Genomic DNA, 15478 nt, shown 5'->3' with positions numbered 1-15478 from the left:
TAAACTAGACTGTGAACAAAAAAGATTGCTCCAATGGCCTCTAGATTAGTTCATCTTGATTTCTTCCACTCACGTACAATAGTGTGCATCTCGATGTGTAGTCTAAATAAACATCTTTGCTACTTAAGTGAGTTTGCATTCATTTGTGATTCTCAGTTCATTAATAATATAAGTTCACAAGACATAAATTTGAATTGTTTGGAATACATGTACTAAATATTCTTTCATGCTTTTATTTCTTGATTTGATCATGAAATATACACCGAGTTAGTGTATACTACCTCTGTAACTAAGCATACAGAACATATTGAATGTTTTGCTCAAAGAGAGAAAGAGAGACCTCAGGACTGAACACATCTAAACACATTATCGTTGTGTGAGTAATGAGGCCACTGTCGGCAACACAAATATGATTCCATGTGAAACTAAAAGACATGGGTCTATTAAAGTCTTGAATCGTGGTTATTTGGTTAAAAGTGTGTGTTATTTTGTTTCCCGTTGCAACGCACGGGCTTTTTGCTAGTAAAAGAAAAAGAAAACAACAGCCCTAAAAGCCCAATAGCGGCGATATGGGAGAGGCCAGAGAGCCTATCAACCGGATATTCGGCTCAACGGATATTGGGCCTCCGTGCTACTCAGTCGGACCTCTGTTCAGCCACCTCGACGCCAAGCCCGACCACAGCGCCACGAATGTCTACTCCGGCTGGCGACGGCGAGGCCACCGGCGCAGGGACGCCGGAAGCAGCAGCGCCCTTCTCCGCCGACTGGAAAGAGCGGATCTTAGTCCCCGTCGTGGCCGCCGGTGAGCCGCCCTCATCTGTCCGGCTGTCCCTCGTTTTCACTTCCGCCTCCGTTGGAGTCAGGAACTTGTCGTGGCTTTCATTCACTTTCGGGAGATATCTCTGATCTGTTGGGTTCGTTGACCTGGTTGCTTGGCAGGTGTTGTCGGAGCTGGGTTCGGGCTGCTGTCGCGGCACAGGGCGCGCCTTGGCCCGATCCGCGCTGCCGCTACCTATGCGGCCAACCTCTCCATCGTGGCCGGATGCTACGGAGGTGAGGTCCCTAACACAGAGGCATCAGATTTGTTGCCTCGATTACAACCTCGAGATGAACTGAATCAACCTGTTTGGTGTTGGTGCGTGGAACATTCAGTGTAGATGGTATCATGAATCATGCTGTGGCGGTGGGATGCATTTCCTGTTTCTAATGTACCCTCTGAGGTACTGGATATGCATCCTTTTACCATTGAATTAAAGGGTTTCGGGTTTGATTAATTTTCCAGTCATTTATGGTGGGAAATTTGAATATGGTGCCTGCCATGCCCCTGCCCGTGCTATGAACGGTTTGCAAAATGTTGTGCCCTAACCATAGTAAAAGCTCAAATCCACCCAAGGCCTTCTTGTATTAGGAGTGCCAAGTAGTATTTGATTATCCTAGTTTGTTGTTCATTTCATTGTTATCCGATAAAATTGCTTGTAAAGTAAATCGCTGTGTTGAAGCAACATTTTTTTGTTATTCGATATTTTGGTCACAAGATTTAAGGTCTTTGCTCGTCATTAATCACAGTGTGGCAGGCTGGCAGATATAGTCTTGCAACAGATTGCTCATAGCAGGATATGTTTATTACTGCCAGCACTTGACTAGTGAAAGGATGTGCCCCAGGATTTACCGCTCAATTCGCTGGGAATTGTGTAAGTGACATGTTGAATTAGGATGCAGCTGTGGCTCTCTATTTGTTCTTGGAATAGTGTAATTTTTGCTGGTTTAGCTTATATTGGTTGGCATGGATGAGTGTGCTTGCTTTTAAGTCACTCAATATTGTTTATGTCTTGATCTTTAGTTGGCTATATATAAGTTTCACCTGCTGGCTCAAGTTTACTTTAATGATGCAAGTTAAATACTCCCTCCGTGCGGAAATACTTGTCGGAGAATTGGGTGTATCTAGACGTATTTTAGTTCTAGATACATCTATTTTTATCATTTCTCCAACAAGTATTTTCGGACAGAGGGAGTATATAGCTACAAGCTAATTTAAACAGCAAACAGTGGCCCATACTAGTGTCAGCTCCTGTGGTATTGCATGCTTGCACAGTTTCGTGGCCTCTTTTTCTCTACTTTTGAAATGTTAGTTTGCTCATGTGTATTAATCAAGGTGACAAACAGCGTGTTGGAGTAAACTTGTAAGGCACATACTCTTTTGATACTTAGGTGCGCGTGAACTTGCAAGAGATGCTCGAGCTACAACACCTGATGACCTCATGAATTCTGTTGTTGGAGGGCTAGCAAGTGGAGCTGTTCTTGGCCGAATACAAGGTTGGTCATTATACTCCACAATCATATGTTGACTTATGTTTCTTTTCATACTTAACATCTTTCAGTGACTCGCATCTGCAGTTTTCCTCAAGTCAAATTTGACTATAGTGCTCAATTCCTCATTGTCCTTATGGATTTGATCTTCACAGTGCACCAAGCAAGCTTATATATCTGAAAGAATTAAGTTTATGATATCACACATACTAGCAGATCAAGATGCATATTATATTACATTACGCACTGAAGCTTAGGGAAATGTGCGATTGTGGTCAGTCATGTGCGTTCTGGTGGAGCTTGTGCAAATGCTTAGAAGGTAGGTGCTGTGCCAACTGGCTGCATCAGAGATCAGACACGACCAAAATAATTTTTTACCACATGACCTCCTCGTATAACGGGGCTCTCTTATTTTCACACAAGCACATGTTTTTTTTAACTACATAAATGCATCCATGTACCAAACATCACAGGGTGAATTTAGACGACACCTTAGGGTTATCTTGTTCTCTATAATCACATGCTGTGGTAGAGGCTAGGGTTCTACCAGGTCTCGGGCGTAGGTTGTAGGGGTGGAAGTGCGGGCTGCGAGGTTGGGGACGCCGGCGCCGGCGATTGGGCGCCGTCGCGGCGTGAGAGAGAGAGAGAGGCGGCTAGGGTTTGGGGCTCTCGTCTCCTGAGGGAGACGACAACAGAATATACTGTTTATTGTCTGCTTAATATCGAAGGGGTACATGTGTTTATATAGGAGGACAACCTCCACTAAACCCTAGATAACTTGGACTCTAACTTGGACTCTAATATAACTTGGACTCTAATATAACTTGGACTCTAAGATAGGTAAGATAACTTGGGCTAAGCCCGTAATTAACCCTGCCCATTGGGCCTCCTCCGTTTGTACGTTGTACCGGTCATAACATCTCTCCCCGCCTTCTCAAACAGCTCGTCCTCGAGCTGAACATCTGGAAACTGCTGGCGGAAATCGTCGAGCTTCTCCCAAGTCGCTTCCTCCTCTGGCAGGCCGGTCCACTGTACCAAGACATGCCAGACGCCGCGACGCTGCTGCGCCTGCATCATCTTCACCACCTGTGCGGAAGCTGGAAGGAGGCGGCCATCCGAAGTAGGAGGAAGGGCCGGCGTCGCTGCAGGAGGGTCCCCGCGGTAGGCCTTCAGTAAGCCGACATGGAAGACGTCGTGGAGGCGAGAACCAGCTGGCAGCTCCAAGCGGTATGCGAGTGTTCCGACACGCTCCAGCACACGAAAGGGACCGGCGTAGCGAGGTCCCAATTTGCGCTTGGAGCGCGGGTCCAGAGACTGTGTGGTCCTATGGAGGAGGCGCAGCCACACCCAATCGCCCACCGCGAACTCCGCCTCGCGATGATGAGCATCGTAGTACTTCCGAGCCAGCTGCTGTGCTTGGAGAAGACGCTGGCGTGCCTCAGCCAAAATGTCGTCGCGGTTGCGGAGTAAGTCGCCCGCCGTCTCGGACTGAGCCGTCCCAGGCTCGTAAGGGAGCATCGCCGGAGGTGGGCGCCCGTAGACCACCTCGAAAGGCGTGGTGCGCAGGGTGGAGTGATAGGAGGTGTTGTAGCAATACTCCGCCCACGCCAACCAGTCCACCGAAGCTCGTGGACGATCACCAGTAACACAACGCAGGTACATGGCGATTACCTTGTTGACCACCTCGGATTGGCCGTCTGTCTGAGGGTGGAACGTCGTGCTCATGCGGAGCTTCACGCCCGCCAGTCGAAAGAGATCCCGCCGGACATGTCCCGTGAACACAGGATCACGATCGCTGACGATGGACGACGGAAAACCGTGGAGGCGGACGATGCCGTCGAAGAAGGCCCGCGCCACGGAGGCGGCTGTATATGGATGACCCAGGGCGATGAAGTGCGCGTACTTGGAGAAGCGGTCAACCACCGTGAGGATGACGGACTTGCCGCCCACCTTGGGAAGGCCCTCGATGAAGTCCATGGAAATATCCGCCCACACCTGGGAGGGTACGTCCAGCGGCTGCAGTAGACCCGCGGGTTGTAGTGTCTCCGTCTTGTTCCGCTGGCACGTCACGCACGACCGCACCCAGTCGCGGACCATCGCACCATCACCGGGGATGTAAAAATCAGCACGGAGACGATGGAGAGTCTTCTGCACGCCCTCGTGCCCTGCAGAGTGCGCCAAGGTCAGGACCTGGTGGCGCAGGTCGCCATGGTCGAGCACGAAGATGCGGCGGCCATGTAGGAGCAGCCCCTCGTCCAAGCGCCAGGGCGCGTCCAGCTCGCTGGCGTCAAGGCGCTGGCGCAGGCCCTGGGCGTCCACGGCCGTCGAAGTTGCCCGGCGAATGTCGTCGATGAAGGCGAAAGATGGCCCGGAGCGAATGCACATGATAGTGCCAGCCATGGCGACGTCGTCCGCGACATCCTCAGTGTCGCGGCGGGACAAGGCGTCGGCGACCGTGTTGAGACGGCCGGGGCGGTACTCAACGGTGAAGTCGAAGCCAAAGAGCTTGCTGATCCACTGGTGTTGTGGAACTGTGGAGAGGCGCTGGTCCAGCAAGAACTTGAGGCTGTAGTGGTCCGTGCGCACACGGAATGACCGGCCCCAAATATAAGGCCGCCAGTGGCGCACCGCCTGAACCAGCCCAGTAAGCTCGAGCTCGTAGGCCGCGAGCTTGTGATGACGAGCGGCGAAGGGGCGGCTGAAGAAGGCGAGCGGTCCCTCGCCCTGGTGGAGGACGGCGTCGAAGCCGATGCCAGAGGCGTCGCAGTCCACCATGAACGGCATATCAAAGTCCGGCATCTGGAGGACGGGTCCCGTCGTGAGCGCCCGCTGGAGAGCCTCGAATGCCGTAGTCGCCTCCTCGTCCCAAAAGAAGGCGTCGCGTCGAAGGAGACGCGTCAGTGGCGCGGCGATGAGGCCGAAGTCCCAGATGTACTTCCGGTAGTAGCCGGCGAGGCCCAAGAAGCCGCGGAGCGCCCGCGGTGACCGCGGGATCGGCCACGCTGCGACGGCGGCGACCTTGTCCGCGTCCATCGCTACCCCGTCCGCCGAGATGACGTGCTCCAGGTACGCGACGGAGGTCGTGCCGAACGAGCACTTCGAGCGCTTGAGGTGAAGACGATGCGCTCGAAGCTCGTTGAAGATGATGGCCACGTGTTGTAGGTGCTCCGCCCAAGATGCACTGTAGATGAGAATGTCATCAAAGAAAACAAGCACAAAGCGGCGCAAGTATGGGCTGAGCACGTCGTTCATCAGGGCCTGGAAGGTCGCTGGCGCATTGGAGAGGCCGAACGGCATCACCAGGAACTCGAAGTGGCCATGGTGAGTGCGGAACGCCGTCTTCTCGATGTCGTCAGGGTGCATGCGCACCTGATGGTAGCCCGAGCGAAGGTCAAGCTTGGTGAAGAAGCGCGCTCCGTGTAGCTCGTCCAAGAGCTCATCCACGACGGGGATGGGGAACTTGTCCTTGGACGTCAGGGCGTTGAGGGCGCGGTAGTCGATGCAGAAGCGCCAGGTGCCGTCGGGCTTGCGCACAAGGAGCACCGGGGCGGAGAACGGTGATGTTGAAATCCGGATGATGCCCTGCGCGAGCATGACCGCCACCTGACGCTCGAGCTCGTCTTTCTGCAGCTGAGGGTACCGGTACGGACGCACGGCTACAGGTGCCGTGTCCGGTAGCAGGTGGATGCGGTGGTCACAGGGCCGCGCGGGAGGGAGGCCCTGTGGCTCGTCGAAGATGTCGCTGTGCTGCTGCAGGAGGTCGGCCAGGAGGGGATGCGCCTTGTCCAGTGCGGCCGCCATCAACTGGAGCTGTGGAGTCACGGCGCCGGAGTCGCCGATGCCTGTCCACTAAACGCGGCAGCCGCCCTCGCGCCAGAAGATGAGGGACAGCACATCGAGGTCCCAAAGGATGGGGCCGAGAGTGGACAGGAAGTCGATGCCGAGGATGAAGTCGTAGCAGCCCAGGTCGATGCCGACGCAGTCGATGGAGAACGGCTCATCTCCGATGAGGACGGGAACCTGCCGCGCCACCCCCTGGCAAGCAAGGCGGTCCCCGTTGGCGACGGTGACGCTGAACTTCTCCGAGCCCGCCGGTTGGAGTGTGAGGCGGCGCATGGCGTCCCCGGACAGGAAGTTGTGCGTCGAACCCGTGTCCACGAGCGCGGTGAGACGCTCCCCGTTGATCGTCACCGGAAGCAGCATCGTCTTTGCCGTCTTGATGCCAGCCATGGCATGAAGGGAGACGACGAATGCGGTCGCGTCGACCGGCCCGTAGGTCGTGACGCCGGCCTCGGAGAGTGTGGTGGCGTCGAGCTCCGCGGTGAGGGCCTCCACCTCCGCGTCGTCGACGGTCTCCAAGTAGAACAGGCGGGCGCACGTATGACCCGACGCATACGGCTCGTCGCAGTTGAAGCACAGGCCCTTGCGGCGCCGCTCAAGCTGCTCGGCCGACGTCAAGCGCCGGAAGGTGCGTGTCGGCGCGGGGGCAGCCGCAGTAGCGGCCGACAGGGCGGGGCGTGTCGGGGTGGCGGCCGCCGGGGCGGGGCGGGTCGGGGGACGCGTGCCATGGCTCGGGAACGCCTGCTGCAGGGCGTTGGCGCGCTGCTCGTACGCGCGTGCGTAATACATGGCCGTCTGCAGGTCCTGGGGGTCGCGCATCTCGACGTCGATGCGGATGTGGTCGGGAAGGCCGCCGACGAAGAGCTCAGCGCGTTGGCGAGCCGTGACGTCAGGCGCATGGCAGGCCAACGTCTGGAAGCGGTCGGCGAAGTCCTGCACCGAGGTGGTGAAGGGAAGGCGACCGAGCTCGGCCAAGCAGCTCCTACGTATGGGGGGGCCCGAACCGGAGGAGACACAGGTCGCGAAAGCGCTCCCACGGAGGCATCCCGCCCTCGTCCTGCTCGAGGGCGTAGTACCAAGTCTGGGCGGCGCCACGGAAGTGGTAGGAGGCGATCCACGTGCGGTCGGACGCCATGGTCCGCTGCCCCCTGAAAAACTGGTCGCACTGATTGAGCCAGTTCAGGGGGTCGACTGTGCCGTCGTAGGTGGCGAACTCCAGCTTGGTGAAGCGGGGTGGCTGCTGCACGTGTGGCGAGGCCGCGTAGGTGCCCTCGTGACGACCCAGCGCGGCGGAAGGAGAGTGCTGCGGCACCACGGAGCTCCCGGCGTACGGATCAGTGTACCCGCCGAACCCCCCGAAGGTGGGGGCGGGTGGCTGCAACACCGTCGGCTGTAGTGGCGCCGTCGTGTAGGTTGGCGTGTCAATCCACGTCGGTAGCGGGGACGGCGACGGCGGCCACCGGACCTGGGTGATCGGCAGGCCCTGGGGCGCGACAGTGGCCGGGGGCGGTGGCGCGAAGGGCGCCGCCGGCGGAGGCGGTGGTGGCGGGGTTGCGTACGGAGCCTGGAGGAAAGTCCGGAGGTTCGGGGACAAGGTTGAGGTCGCGGATCGCCGAGGACATCTCCGCCGGGGAGAGGACGGGGGCGGGTTCGGCCGCCAGGGCCGCGGGACCGGAGGCGGCCGGACCTGAGGTGGCCGGCGGCGGCGAGTGGTGCGGCGGCGGCGGCTGCTGCAAGGTGGCGGGGAAGGCGGTGGTGGCGGCGGCGGTGGTGGTGGGAAGTTCCGACAAACTCATCGAACCCAAGCTACCTGATACCAAATTGGTAGAGGCTAGGGTTCTACCAGGTCTCGGACGTAGGTTGTAGGGGTGGAAGTGCGGGCTGCGAGGTTGGGACGCCGGCGATTGGGCGCCGGCGCGGCGTGAGAGAGAGAGGCGGCTAGGGTTTGGGGCTCTCGTCTCCTGAGGGAGACGACAACAGAATATACTGTTTATTGTCTGCTTAATATCGAAGGGGTACATGTGTTTATATAGGAGGACAGCCTCCACTAAGCCCTAGATAACTTGGACTCTAAGATAGGTAAGATAACTTGGGCTAAGCCCGTAATTAACCCTGCCCATTGGGCCTCCTCCGTTGGTACGTTGTACCGGTCATAACATGCTGTGTGTGGCCAGGGGTGTAGTAGCAAGGCAACTATCGAGAAAGTGTGTTTTCTGTATCTTGTGAGATGGCAGGTTACTTGTATTACTTTGCACATCCGGGGTCTCCATGGGATCTTCTGTTCAAAGTACCCCCCCCCCCCCCGGGGCCAAAAGAAGGCTGAACATCATAGATAATTTTAGGCCTGTTCCTGTCTTAAGTATCTTTTTTGGTTGATCTGTTTCTAACTCTATTGTGGTTCAGGAACCTAAAGATATTTGACCTTGGCTTCCCATGGTTATTTGCGATCAGTTAGCATCTACTGCAAATTCCAATCGGTTTGGGTAATTCTCAGATGTGCCTCGAATGTTTGTTAATCCTGGTCATCTCAAATTAAACAATACTAAATCTGGAATTGTAGTTCAGTATGTGCAGTATTTAGTTAGAAGTTACCGCAGTTCTCAGTTCTAGTGAGGTTAATCCTCCATAGGATACTTCTTGCTAACTTAGATTTCCGTTTGTCTATTCAGTTTCAAACAGGCTTAACCAATTTAAATTTAAATCAATTCTCTACATACAGTGGTAGGGGGACGAGGAAGATTGGATGTTGATCCAATGGATAAGAAATGTGACTGGGATTTAAGAAAAAGTCAAGCAACTTGTGACTAAAATCTTAATTTCAATATATTCAGTTTGATATGAGTGCAGAGACACACCGTTGTATTTGACTTTATAGCTCAAAAGTACTCTGCTCACTTTGGATTAATTAGGTCTTACCAACTTACCATCATTGCCCTAAATTTGTCAAGAATATTGGGTTAGTTCAAACAAAATTTCAACCTCAAAGTGAAACCAGGTAATTCTTTTATGGGATGTAAGTTTCATGCATGCTAATGTGCATATTTCTGCCAGGTCAAGTTGGCCCTCCATAATTGCTTCTGCGCACCTTTAATTGTCCATTGATACTGCAATGTAACTGTTATGACCGGTACTACGTACCAAAGGAGGAGGCCCAGTGGGCAGGATTAGTTACGGGTTTAGCCCAAGTTATCTTAGTTATCTTAGTTTCCAAGTTATCTTAGTCAGCCGTGAGATTATATAAACCGATGTAAACAACTCTTTCGGAATTAAATAATATAGTCATAACTCTATTGCCCGGCTCCCAGAGGAGTCGGAACCTTAGCCGCGCTGCCGCCTCCCTCTCGCGCGCAACGGCGCCCCGCCACTGGCAGCCGCGCTCCAGCCCTCGCCAACCCCGCTTCATCCCCTACAACCTCCGCCCTAGACCCGGTAGAACCCTAGCGGTTCCTACCAATTTGGTATCTAGAGACTCCAGGCCGATAATGTCGTCCTCGCCGGCCACCACCACCCTCCCGCCCGCCACCACCTTCCCGATCGTCACCACCGCCCTGCTGCAGGCCATCTCCACCGCGCTGCTGGGTACGGCGGCGGCCACCGCTGCGCCGGCTACCACTGCCGCCCCGGCCCCTGTCGTCTACACCCCGGAGGAGGTCACGGGGGCCTTGCGCGACCTCGCCACCGCGGTCCAGGGGATCCGCCAGTATTTGGCCGGTCCCTACGGTCCGCCACCGGCGGCGCTGTCGGCCCCCGCCACCGGGCTGCAGCTGCTTTCATGGCAGCAACCACCACTCCCGGGCCCCGCGATCGCCGGGCCACTTCAGCTGCCGCCCCCATCCGCCACCACTCCCCTTGGTCGCCCTGGCCGACCCAGGCGCTTGCGGCGTCGGCCGCGTCGGCCGCCCCCTTCCAGCAACCGCTGTAGCTGCCGGGGCCGCCGCAGTTCAGCTCCGGGTCGCCATCCACAACACCAGCAGGCGTCCCGATCCAGCAGGTCCGGTTCCCGTCCTCACCGTCCCCACTTCCGGCCTGTTTGGCCGGGTCAGTTTCGCCGCCGGTCTACACGATGGCGTCGGAGCAGCCGGCGGTCGTTGTGCGGTACGGGGGGCCCTCAAGCTCCGCGGGCCCCTACGCCAGCCGCGACGGGCCGCCTTTCCACGGGGGACCCCCGGTGGCCACCGACCCGGCGCCGTCACCCTTGCTGCTCCGCACCGCTGAGCCGTACGGACACGACAGTCTTACTACTCAGACACCGCCGTGCTTCGCCAAGATTGACTTTGCCACCTACGACGGTACAGAGGACCCCCTCAACTCGCTCAATCAGTGTGAGCAGTTCTTCCGGGGGCAACGCAAGCTCGCCTCGGACCGCACTTGGCTCGCCTCATATCACCTCCGAGGCGCCGCACAGACGTGGTATTAGCCCTCGAGCAGGACGAGGGTGGCATGCCCTCATGGGAAAGCCTCCGCGAGCTCTGCCTCCTTCGCTTCGGACCTCCGATACAAGGGAGCGGGCTGGCGGAGCTCGGCCGACTGCCCTTCACCTCCAAGGTACTGGACTTCGCCGACCGGTTCCAGGCCCTGGCGTGCCACGCACCCGGCGTGACGGCTCAGCAGCGGGTCGAGCTCTTCATCGGTGGTCTGCCGGATCACATCCGCGTGGATGTGGAGCTTCGGGGCCCCCAGGACCTCTAGACGGCCATGTACTACGCCCGCTCCTTCGAACGTCGCGCGCAGGCCTTGCAGCAGGCGGCGCCGGCTCGGAGTGGCCGATAGCTGACCAGGGTTCCCCAGACATGGCTGTGCCGGGCCGTCCGCCCCCGGTCCCTCCTGCGACTACCACTTCGGCCTCGACGCGGCCCTTCCGCCGGCTCTCCCCGATCGAGCAGCTCGAGCGTCGTCGCCAGGGGTTGTGCTTTAACTGCGACGAGCCCTACGTGCCGGGCCACGTCTGCCCGCGCCTCTTCTACTTGGAGGCTGCGGACTACGTCGAGGAGGACACGCCAGCCGACGAGCTCGGCGACTTGCCCGCACCAGCTGCTGTGGAGGTCGCACCGGCACCGGCGACAACTCTCGTGGTCTCCCTCCATGCCCTCGCGGGTATACGAGCGGAGAAGACTATGCTCCTGCCGGTGATGATCCACGGCGAGCGCCTCCTGGCCCTTCTGGATACGGGCTCCACACATAACTTCCTGCCCGAGTCGACCATGCGCCGCTTGGCACTTCAGCCGACGGGCGGGGAGCAGCTGCGGGTCACCGTGGCTAACGGCGACCGCCTTTGATGTCATGGGCTTGCACGGGACGTTCCCATCACCATCGGCGACGAACACTTCACCATCACATGCGATGGCATCGACTTGGGCTGCTTCGACTTCATCCTTGGCGTCGACTTCTTGCGGACCCTGGGTCCCATTCTCTGGGACTTCGACGCCATGACGATGACCTTCTGGCGCCTGGGTCGCCGCGTCCGGTGGGAGGGCGTGGGTGGCGCCCCACCAGCGACACCATAGCCTCAGTTGGCCGCGACTGCTGCCGAGTCTGCTCACCCTCTGTTGGATCATCTCCTGTAGCAGCACAACGACCTCTTCGACGAGCCTCAGGGTCTGCCGCCAGCCCGGGTGTATGACCACCGCATCCATCTCTTTCCAGGCACCGCGCCGGTGGCGGTGCGTACCTACCGCTACCCCAGCTGCAGAAGGACGAGCTGGAGCGGCAGTGCGCGCTCATGCTAGCCCTGTGCATCATCCGGATCTTCACTTCACCGTTTTCGGCGCTGGTCCTCCTCGTCCGCAAGTCGGACGGCTCGTGGCGCTTCTGCATCGACTACCGCGCCCTTAACGCCCAGACGCTCAAAGACAAATTTCCCATTCTGGCCGTCGACGAGCTCCTGGACGAACTACATGGGGCGTGCTTCTTCACCAAGCTCGACCTCCGTTCGGGCTACCACCAGGTGCGGATGCACCCGGACGATGTCGCGAAGACGGTGTTTCGGACTCATCACGACCACTTCGAGTTCTTCGTGATGCCTTTTGGCCTCTCCAACGCCTCGGCGACTTTTCAGGCCTTGATGAACGACGTCCTCCGGCCCTACTTGCGTCGGTTTGTGCTCGTTTTCTTTGATGACATTCTTATCTACAACACGACATGGGCGGAACATCTTCAACACGTCTCCATCGTCTTCAACGAGCTTCGAGCGCACCATCTTCATCTTAAAGCGCTTGAAGTGCTCGTTCGGAACGCCTTCAGTCGCCTACCTCGGCCACGTCATCTCGGCCGAGGGTGTTGCTATGGACGTCGACAAGGTGGCGGCCGTTGCGGCCTGGCCGACGCCGCACTCCCCGCGGGCTCTCCGCGGCTTGCTGGGCCTCGCAGGCTACTACCGGAAATTTATCTAGAAATTCGGCCTCATTGTGTCCCCGCTCACGCGCCTGCTCCGACGCGACGCCTTCGCCTGGGATGCGGAGGCGTTCGAGGCCCTCAAACGGGCCCTCAGGACGAGTCCCATCCTTCAGATGCCCGACTTCGACCGGCCGTTCATGGTCGACTGCGACGCCTCCGGCGTGGGGTTCGGCTCCGTCCTTCATCAGGGCGACGGGCCCCTCACGTTCTTCAGCAGGCCTTTCGCTGCGCGCCATCACAAGCTCGCGGCCTATGAGAGGGAGCTCATTGGTTTGGTGCAGGCCGTGCGCCACTGGCGGCCATATCTTTGGGGACGGTCGTTCCGGATTTGCACGGATCACTACAGCCTGAAGTTCTTATTGGACCAACGGTTGTCTATCGTGCCGCAGCACCAGTGGATCAGCAAGCTCTTTGGCTTCGATTTCACCGTCGAGTATCGTCCGGGCCGCCTTAACATCGTGGCCGACGCCCTGTCCCGCCGCGATGACCACGACGCTGATGCGGGTGACTCCGACGGGGCGGCCCTCTGCATCCGCTCAGGGCCCTCGTTTACCCTCTTCGATGACATCCGTCGGGCCACCACGGACGCGCCTGATGCACAGTTCCTTCAGCAGCGCCTTGATGCCGGCGACCTGGAGGAGCCGTGGCGTTTGGCGGAGGGCCTGCTCCTGCATGGGCGGCGCCTCTTCGTGCCGGTTCACGGCGACCTCCGTCATCAGGTGCTGCTGTTGGCCCACTTGGCGGGCCACGAGGGTGTGCACAAGACCCTCCACCGTCTCCGCGCCGACTTCTACATCCCCGGCGATCGGGCCCTGGTTCGGGACTGGGTGCGGTCTTGTGTGACGTGCCAGCGTAACAAGACGGAGACACTGCGGCCGGCAGGGCTGCTACAGCCCTTGGAGGTGCCCTCTCAGGTCTGGGCCGATATCTCCATGGACTTCATCGAGGGCCTTCCCAAGGTGGGCGGCAAGTCCGTCATCCTCACGGTGGTCGATTGCTTCTCCAAGTATGCCCACTTCATCGCGCTTGGCCATCCTTACACCGCCACCTTCGTGGCCCGGGCCTTCTTCGACGGCATCGTTCGCCTACACGGGTTTCCCTTTTCGATCGTCAGCGACCGGGACCCGGTGTTCACGGGGCATGTCTGGCGCGATCTCTTCAGGATGGCGGGGGCAAAGCTCCACTTGAGCACGGCGTTCCATCCTCAGACGGACGACCAATCCGAGGTGGTCAACAAGGTGATTGCCATGTATTTGTGTTGTGTTACAGGTGATCGTCCTCGTGCTTGGGTGGATTGGCTTGCGTGGGCGGAGTATTGCTACAACACCTCTTATCACTCCGCTTTGCGCACCACGCCGTTCGAGGTGGTCTATGGCCGATCGCCCCCGCCCATCCTGCCGGTTGACCCGGAGACGGCTAGGACGGAGGCGGCGGGTGATCTTCTTTGCCGCCGCGACGAGATGCTTGCCGAGGTGCGCCAACGCCTCGTTCAGGCCCAACAGTTGGCCAAGCACTACTATGACGGCCACCACCGCGAGGCGGAGTTCGCGGTGGGCGACTGGGTGTGTCTGCGTCTCCTTCACCGTTCTACGCAGTCCCTTGACCCGCGCGCGAAGCGCAAGCTGGGCCCGCGCTACGCCGGGCCATTTCCCGTGCTGGAGCGCATCGGAAAGGTGGCCTACCGCCTTCAGCTTCTGGCCGGTGCTCGCATCCACGACGTCTTCCATGTGGGGCTCCTGAAGCCTTTCCGTGGGGAGCCACCGGCGGCCACGCCGGCGCTACCCCCGACCTCCGATGGGCGCCTCCTTCCCGGGGCAGCAAAGGTGTTGCGGGCCCAACTACGTCGCGGGGTGTGGTACCTGTTGATCCAGTGGGAAGGCCTTCCAGAGGAGGACGCGATTTGGGAGCAGCGTGACGAATTCAGTCAGCACTATCCAGACTTCCAGCTCGAGGACGAGCTATTTGCGCAGGCGGGGAGAGATGTTGTGACCGGTACTGCGTACCAAAGGAGGAGGCCCAATGGGCAGGATTAGTTACGGGCTTAGCCCAAGTTATCTTAGTTTCCAAGTTATCTTAATCATCCGTGAGATTATATAAACCGATGTAAACAACTCTTTTGGAATTAAGCAATATAGTCATAACGCTATTGCCCGGCTCCTCTGTGGAACCCTAGCCGCGCCGCCTCCCTCTCACGTGCAACGGCGCCCGCCGCTGGCAGCCGCGCTCCAGCCCTCGCCAACCTCCGCCCTAGATCCGGTAGAACCCTAGCGGTTCCTACCAGTAACTTTGACAGTTAAAAGCCTGCAGGCCTGCATATGCACTAATCATTTCATTTTAGTGGCATGTGCACATTATGAGCATCAAGATTCTTGAATATTCAAACAAAAGAAGTTATATTTATATCCTAAAGGCCTAAACACACCACAATGCCTCACCATTTCTAATTTTCTTAACTGACTGTAACTGCAGGTGGCCACTTTGGAGCGGTGAAGTATGCAGTTACCCTAGCGGTTGCTGGTACTGCATTGGACTACTTCGCGATGAAGCTAAGACCTCAATGGCTTGATTGGAAAGAGCATTTGTCCGTTGATACGAAAGACTGGTTTACTGTACCCGAATGGTCACCTATCCAAGTGCTCGATGAGGAGGCCTTGGCGAAGAAACGAGAGCGGGAAAAGTTGCTGTTTGCTCAGCGAGCACTAGGTAAAGTTAGCAAGGAGGAGCCTTAGCTGCCGTGCTTCAGAGAAGTGCATACTGATATATAGGTTCGATGTTTTTGTCAAGGCGTTGTATGTCTTCCAAACCGTAGCGTCGGGAAGGTTGCCAGTTGCACCTATCTTTCTGCCTGAGCTTTGTAAAATGTTCATGGAAAGGAACTGTCAATAAAAAGAGAGAGGAACAGTTAATGGTACATGATAAAATGTCTGCATTGGTGCTT

General features: G+C 57.6%; 1 protein-coding gene across 1 annotated transcript; it reads left to right on the top strand.

The window, feature by feature from the left end:
* The first annotated feature begins 612 nt into the window (after positions 1-612).
* Positions 613-15096, top strand: LOC123426491. The gene is made up of 5 exons (XM_045110332.1): positions 613-802; positions 940-1053; positions 2209-2313; positions 2395-2626; positions 15010-15096. Exons 1-4 carry the CDS (start codon positions 691-693, stop codon positions 2451-2453), a joined length of 390 nt encoding a protein of 129 aa, XP_044966267.1. The 5' UTR covers positions 613-690; the 3' UTR covers positions 2454-2626; positions 15010-15096.
* The last annotated feature ends 382 nt before the right edge of the window (positions 15097-15478 follow it).

Source organism: Hordeum vulgare, chromosome 2H (genome assembly GCF_904849725.1).
Source record: "Hordeum vulgare subsp. vulgare chromosome 2H, MorexV3_pseudomolecules_assembly, whole genome shotgun sequence".
NCBI classification, from domain to species: Eukaryota; Viridiplantae; Streptophyta; class Magnoliopsida; order Poales; family Poaceae; genus Hordeum; species Hordeum vulgare.
Note: the sequence above shows the minus strand (reverse complement) of the source record. Positions and strands in the feature narration are given on the sequence as shown.

Bases quoted from the DNA above. Each gene is read 5' to 3' on its own strand.
- LOC123426491 (XM_045110332.1), top strand. From the start codon at position 691: ATGTCTACTCCGGCTGGCGACGGCGAGGCCACCGGCGCAGGGACGCCG. The intron at 1,054-2,208 runs GTGAGGTCCCTA...TTTGATACTTAG, and splicing joins CGTGGCCGGATGCTACGGAG to GTGCGCGTGAACTTGCAAGA. The intron at 2,314-2,394 runs GTTGGTCATTAT...TCGCATCTGCAG, and splicing joins TGTTCTTGGCCGAATACAAG to TTTTCCTCAAGTCAAATTTG.